Below are 7,466 nucleotides of genomic sequence, written 5' to 3'. Positions count from 1 at the left end.
GGCAGTGTGTCTGACCCGCTGTAACACCCAGTCCCAGAGGGGAAAGGACAGTGTGTCTGACCAGCTGTAACACCCAGTCCCAGAGGGGAAAGGGCAGAGTGTAACAACCCACTGTAACAACCAATTGAGATGAAAATTACATATTGAATAATTGTAATGTTGTGTTTTTTCAACAGACCAAAGAAAGATAGACGCGATGCAGCAAAAAGGTAAGAAATATCACTGTAAAGATCACAGTCTGAAAGAAAAAGCAAAACAAAGAAACATTGGCACCCTATTTAATGGGAAATTGACTTGTCTCATAGCTGGACAGTGTTGGAAATTGTTTTACTGTTTATTGACAACTTCTATCTAATCAGTGAGCTCAAAAATGTCAGTGAATATAGCATCAGCTGACTTTGGAATGGTATGTTGGCCTAGTTGGGAAAAATGGTTTCCATCAAATGTTATCATATCAAACAGTGTATATTCCACCAACCTCCCAAATCCGCAGGGACAGCCTGCCATGCAAATTGGAAAGCCTCATTGCATTATTTAGCTTATAGTGTTGTTGGAATCAAATAGGTTTGAGGTTTGTATGGGACCTGCTCTCTCACTCCCCTTGCCAAGAGCTCAACGAATGAGCAGATTGTTTAGAAATGAACTGAACAGACATCATTGCTATCTTCTGTAAGAAAAGTGATATCGGCTAGTGGGCTCAGCACATTGCCATCTACATCAGTTGGCTAAATTGGTTCTGGCTGAGAGAATGAGTAACTGTAACCCTCTAATATTGTGAGACAGTAGAACTCTCCATTGTGTGTTTAACAGTATAGCTAACACTTAGTCAAGCACAGCACAAGATTGGTTACTTTGCATTTGGGTCTTGTATATTATAGGGTTCGTAATCCCAGCTCAATTCCCACCATGGCAGATGCAGGCAGTTCACAAACAACTGTGTGATTAAGTCACCAAATCATCTCTTTTGTGTGTTTGTTGCGGAATAAATTTCAATTAGGGAGGCTGGGGAAGAACTCCCATGCTCTTCATCAGAAATAGTTCCACGAGATCCTCATCCTCCCACCTGGGAGCATAGGGCCTCAGTTTAGCATCTTATGTGGAAGGCAGCGCCCTCTGACAGTGCAGCTCAGTACTGCACTGTAAAGGAACCAAAGTTGAGAGAGTCCTGCGAAAGGAGAGCAGTGCAGAAGATCCTGAGTGGCAATCCACCTTGATTTCTTGAGTGTAGCATATCCCAAATTGACCTTACCTGTTGTTGGATTCTTCCATCTTCAGTAAATTGCTCTTCTCCTTGCCAATCAGCTGAGTCATTTTTCCTTAGTGAAATAATCGAGCGGAAAACAAAGGCTTTTCAGACTGATATTACTCCCACAAGTGGGAGCCCAGGAGTACTTTCGTAGACCTCATTTAGCTTTCCTTTTGGATGTGATTTCTCTTTTTTGATTCATGGGATGTTGGGATTGCTAGCAGAGCTATTGCTCATTACCTGACCCTAACTGTTCATGAACTACTAGGCTGTGGCAGAGGGCAGCCATGAATCAACCACATATCTGTAGGTCTGGAGTTACATGTAGGCCAGACCAGGTGAAGGCAGCAGATTTCCTTCCCTGAAGGACCCTAGTGAACCAGAGGGGTTTTCACATCAATCAATGATTGTTTCCTGGATTTATTGATTGGATTGCTAATCCAGTGACATTACATAAGAACATAAGAATTAGGAGCAGGAGTAGGCCGTCCGGCCCTTCGAGCCTGCTCCGCCATTCAATAAGATCATGGCTGATCTTTTCGTGGACTCAGATCCACTTACCCGCGTTCTCACCGTATCCCTTAATTCCTTTATTGTTCAAAAAAATCTACCTTATCTTTAAAAACGTTTACTGAAGTAGCATCAACTACTTCACTGGGCAAGGAATTCCATAGATTAACAACCCTCTGGGTGAAGAAATTCCTTCTCAATTCAGTCCTAAATCTGCTCCCTCTAATCTTGAGGCTATGCCCTCTTGTCCTAGCTTCACCTGCCAGTGGAAACATCCTCTCTACTTCTATCTTATCTATTCCCTTCATAATTTTATATGTTTCTATAAGATCCCCCCTCAATCTTCTGAATTCCAATGAATATAATCCCAATCTACTCAGTCTCTCCTCATAAGACAACCCCCTCAACTCCGGAATCAACCTAGTGAACCTCCTTTTCACCCCCTCCAGTGCCAGTACATCCTTTCTTAAGTAAGGAGACCAAAACTGCACACAGTACTCCAGGTGTGGCCTCACCAGCACCTTGTACAGCTGCAACATAACCTCTCTGCTTTTAATCTCAATCCCTTTAGCAATGAAGGACAAAATTCCATTTGGCTTCCTAATTACTTGTTGTACCTGCAGACCTACCTTCTGTGATTCATGCCATTATGCCATCACCTCATAGCTTCTTCCTTCAGTCGCCACTTCACATCATTGCGGCCATTAATTGTTCTTCATTTAGTTACTAAACTAAATGGAGATGGAGAGGGCAACTGGTTCTCAGGAGGGATGAACTGCACCCAGGAGTCCCTCTGGCAATGGGTCGGCGGGAGGCCACTAGATTTCAGAGCAGCCGGACCACCTTAGAACAACAGCCCTCCAGATGCTCCTCCTTCGCCCACGCACACACACTTTCTCCCAGCTCCGCCCCCAACCCCACAGCTGCTAGCCACCTCAGGGATCTTTTCGCTAAACTGTAGAACTATGCTCTTTTTACAGCAAGCCGAAGAGAGGGAAAGGAAAGGGTCAGAGACGGAGGAGAAAGAAAATCAGAGCGAGGCAAAGCAGGCCGTATGTCAGTCTTCACTTTCCCATTCAACATTCCATGCCTGGCCTGAATAATTTTGAGTTGATGATTAAGTTTAAAAAGGGGGTGGGTAATACAAATGGGGGCTGGCTGTCAGTGTTGGGGGAGATTGGAAATGGTGACTGGGAGAGCGAAACTGAAAATGATTTAGCATGAAAAATCAATTGCATTCTCCAGAAACTGTCATCAGTTTTGATCTGTATAGGAGTCGGACGATCGGCCCTTGCATGTGATGGAAGTCATGGATGATTTGCTTGACTAATCATTACTAATCACGCTATAATGATGCATCCTGCTATATCTTCATGCCTCTACTAACACTGATCGCTCACTGGGTGAAGAGTAACTCATCACTGTCTTCACTTTTTGGCTTCAACTAGTCATGGCGAACATACACATCTGATCATTGGCAATAATGGCTACCAGGCAACCAGCTTCGACCTACTGCCTGTCTTCACTCGGTAGCCCAATGACCTGTTGGAAATTCTGATTCCCATTGTAATACAATGGAAAATGCCAAAAATGCTATCAATAGGATAAGTTTAGCATTAAGCCGCTGAAATGTTTAGTAATATTTCAGCAGCTTGAGTCTGGCTTTTTGCTGTAAGGGACAGCTTTTGTTAAATATTCTTTGGACCTCATTACGATAACATTTGCAGTCATTCCACTTCTATTGTGAAACTAGCTTCCCTTTACAGATAATCCCCCGGCCACTGCTTGTTTTGTTTGTTGAGATTTGGTGGCAACAGTAATTTATTTATTTATTTATTTATCTAGTTATTTATTTCTTCAAAGGATCTTTCTTCAGTTAGTTTCTGGCATCTTCTATTCGTTTCCGTGGGGATGCAACTGTTCACAATTGCAAAGTAAGGGTGCAGACATTTAAACTGCTCTCCCCTCCTCTAAACCATTTTAAAAAGAGAATCTTCCAAACTTTTGTGGCCAGGGTTCTCTTTTGGGAAACGACACTCCTCAAAAGAAACATTCTAAAATAGCCATTTGATGGGCTCAACTGGGCAACGTTACTCTTACTTGTTTTGCTTAGTCTGAAGTCGATAATTCCGATGTGTCGATTTAATGATGTGATTTTCTCATCCTGAATATCGGGATTAGTTTATTTTGATCTGGTGGGTTGCTGGTGATTTTGAAATGTGCTTCACACCATAGATGAACAGCTGGAGATCAATTAGCATCTTCCCCACGTTCCGCCCTTTTGGTAGACATCAGCTGAATTTGTCCTAAATTACATGTATCTCCCTTGTCCCATGTTAATTTGTAGCCTCACCCAAATGAAATCGAGCAAATTCAATTTCTGCCAATAAGTATTTTCTGATTCCATTCTAAAATGGCCTGGCTCAAAGTTTAGCTACTATTTCCTTCATTCTGGATTCTTTAATAGAGAAGGTGCTTCATTTTGGTCTACGATATTGATATAATTCTAAGAAACTTCAATCAGATCGCCCCCTCAACGTTTCAACTTGAAGTATTAGGTGTGTTTATAATCTGTCCATATAATTCCCAAACTCTCAAACCCGGGAGTTGATGTCCCAGTGGTATTATGACTGGACTATTAATCCAGGACCCTAGGTAATGCCCTGGGAACCTGGGTCAAATCTGCCATGGCAGATGGTGGAATGTGAATTCGATAAACATACCCGGAATTAAGAGTCTAATGATGGCCATGAAACCATTGCCGATTGTTGGAAAAACCCATCTGGTTCACTGATCCCTTTTAGGGAAGGAGATCTGCTGTCCTTACCTGGCCTGACTTATGTGTGACTCCAGACCCACAGCAATGTGGTTGCCTCTTATCTGTCCTCTGGGCAATTAGGGATGGGCAGTAAATGCTGGCCTGGCCAGTGATGCCCCACATCCCATGAATGAATCAAAAGAAAAGATCCTGATATCTTTTTTGTGAATCTATGCTCTAGCCCATCCAACATCAATCCGTAGCTTCAATGCCCAAGGCATGTGGGTCTGACCTGGCCTTCCAAACAGAAACGTCACTTCAGAATGTCAACTCCTTTAAGATATTGCATCCTGTTAGCCTTTCTGATTTTGTCTCGTAGCTATGCACTAGTTTTTAGTGGATGGGAGAAAGAAACATGGAACAGCTGACACACCTCCACAGGTGCTAGCCTATCTACAGAAATTTTGACATCATTTTGCAAATGCACATGAAATGATCAGTAATTTGACATTCAGGGTACAATTTGAATGTCTTTTATTTGGCAGAAACACACATTATTTGCCATCAAAAGAATTCAGTTGCCATCTTTTGTTATTGATTACTCTTGGTCACTTCAGAAACCATCAAAGTGTAGACGTTTTTCTCATTCTAAACTATTCTAAACTCCAACTACAAACCCAGAGTCCTCAACCCCTCCTCACATAACAAGCTTTTCATCCCTGGGATCATTCTTGTAAACCTCCTCTAGACCCCCTCCCAAGCCAGCACATCCTTCCTTAGATACAGGGCCCAAAATTGCTCACAATATTCTGAATGTAGTCTGACCAGATCCTTACAGAGCGTCAGCAATACAATCCTCCCACTGCATTCAACTCTGTCCCCCTAACTGTTTTGAAGTTCTGATATACTTCTGATGTCTCCCACTGTGGAAACAGATACAAAGTACCTATGCAGTTCCTCCACCATTTCTTTGCCCCCCACTTACTACTTTTCCAGCCACATTTTCCAGCAGTCCAATATCTGTTGTTACCTCTCTTACCTTTTGTATGTCTAAAAAAATTCTTGCAACTTTTTTGTATTTTACTAGCTAGCTAGCTTACCTTCATATTTCATCTTCTCCAAGCTTATTTTAGTTATCTTCCATTGGTTTTTAAAGGCTTCTCAACCATCTAGCGTTCCACTGATCTTCACTACATTGTATGCCTTTTAGAGTAATGGAGTTATACAGCATTGTTTTTCCTTATGCTTTTATGCTGTCCCTGACTTCCCTTGCCAGCCATGTTTGCCCCATCCTCTCATTAAAACGTTTCTTCTTCCCTGGGATGAATTTCTTCTGTGTCTCCCGAATTATCCCCCCGAAACTCCTGCTCTACCATCTTCCCTGCTAGGCTCCCCTTCCAATTAAATCTGGCCAGCTCTTCCCAAATGTCTTTGCAATTACCTTTACCCAGTTGTAATACCATTACATCTGATTCCAGCTCCTCCCCCTGAAACTGTACGGTGAATTCTATCATATTGTAGTCACTACCACCTAAGGGTTCCTTCATCTTTAACTCCCTAATCAAGTCTGCCTCATTACACATCAGCAAATTCAGAATTGCCTATTCCTTCGTGGGATCTACCACAAACTGTTCCCATTTCATAGGTATTGCACAAATTCCTTTTCTTGGGATTACAATCAACCTGATTTTCCCAGTCCACCCCACCCACCGAATTTCTGAGCTGCCTTCTCCCACAACTCCACACTGTCCCCCTTCCCAACCCCAAGAGACAAAGGTAGGCATACCTCTGCCCTCACTATCTCCTCGATGGACACCGCTCTACCACCCCCTCCCAGCTTTACTCAGAAGACCCTCTTTCTGAAACTGCCCTTTCACTAGAGTCAGCAGACCCTGGGCAGCCGATAAAGCAGCAAGCAAGGACTGGAGGAGCAGATCCTTTCCAGCGTTGGGGGTTGGGGGTGCTATGGGCATGAGTTAATCTGCTCAGAGGTGGTCCAAAGTGGAGTCATTTCAGACTTAACACTTTGGCTGTGACTCTCCCTCGACCAATACTGGCAGAGTCTCTCCAGCTCTCGCTGTTTTTATAACCTATTCTTAAAAGTAGAGGCAGTATCAGTATTCACCATCCCATCATGGCTGTGAAATAAACAATAAAACTCACCTTTTCCTACACATGAAAGGTGCCAATAAAGCTGATGCTTACATGCCTGTTAGATTCAATAGAGGCTGTAGGCTTCTGACAATTGAGGGGTGCGGGACAGTATATCTGGGAGTGGGGATAATGATTACGAGACACGGAGGGAGTCGCATCAGTTTTGGATGAGACGAGTCCAAAGTTTCGTTACCAGAACAGTTGAGAGTTTCTTAAAAAAAAATCTCGGGTGTAATAGAAAAGGGAGTTGCATTTTCACTTGACTCACAATCTGTGTGTACAACACGGGCATAGCCACAGAGCGGGGGAGGGAGTGCTGAGGCAGGATGGTAATTTCACTGGGCTGGCGAACCAAAAAGCCAGGCTAATGTTCTGGGGACAGGACCCTACTACTTTGCCCTCTTGCATCTTCGGACTTCCCTCCCGCATCTCTGCTACCTCGGAAAATAAGTGATTGAGTTCACTCGAACACCATGGCGGTGCAGGCAAGGTGTTGCATCTGCAATACTGCAGTATCTGCTGCACAACTGCTTCCCACACGCTCCAGATGTAATCCAAAACAAACTTATTCTACAGTTGGGTCGAGCAGTTTCAGGGCCGAAGAGATTACGAGAGAGTTGCAGTAGGAGAGAGATCCCTTGAGGTTTGTCCGGAGGGAGGAGGGTAACTTCTTCAGGTTAGGCATCCTTAGAAGAGGCTTCGCAGTGGGGTTAAAATTGAATCAGAGATAGTAGGAACTGCAGATGCTGGAGAATCCGAGACAACAAGGTGCAGGGCTGGATGAACACAGCAGGCCAA

General features: G+C 43.6%; 1 protein-coding gene across 12 annotated transcripts in view; it reads left to right on the top strand.

Moving 5' to 3' along the window:
• The window catches only part of vegfaa (vascular endothelial growth factor Aa), a 43,576-nt gene that overhangs the window by 20,525 nt on the left and 15,585 nt on the right, over window positions 1-7,466 (top strand). For 8 of the 12 annotated variants that reach the window (XM_048596940.1, XM_048596938.1, XM_048596941.1 and 5 more), the window contains 2 exons: window positions 177-209; window positions 2,737-2,808. In XM_048596940.1, the coding sequence (XP_048452897.1) occupies window positions 177-209; window positions 2,737-2,808 (105 nt within the window). Of the gene's footprint in view, window positions 1-176; window positions 210-2,736; window positions 2,809-3,619; window positions 4,532-7,466 lie in introns of those variants that run through there. The other 4 variants (XM_048596942.1, XM_048596948.1, XM_048596946.1 and 1 more) reach the window with 2 other exon arrangements.

The sequence above is a fragment of the Rhincodon typus genome, chromosome 5, assembly GCF_021869965.1.
Source record: "Rhincodon typus isolate 14 chromosome 5, sRhiTyp1.1, whole genome shotgun sequence".
Taxonomy (NCBI): Eukaryota; Metazoa; Chordata; class Chondrichthyes; order Orectolobiformes; family Rhincodontidae; genus Rhincodon; species Rhincodon typus.
Note: the sequence above shows the minus strand (reverse complement) of the source record. Positions and strands in the feature narration are given on the sequence as shown.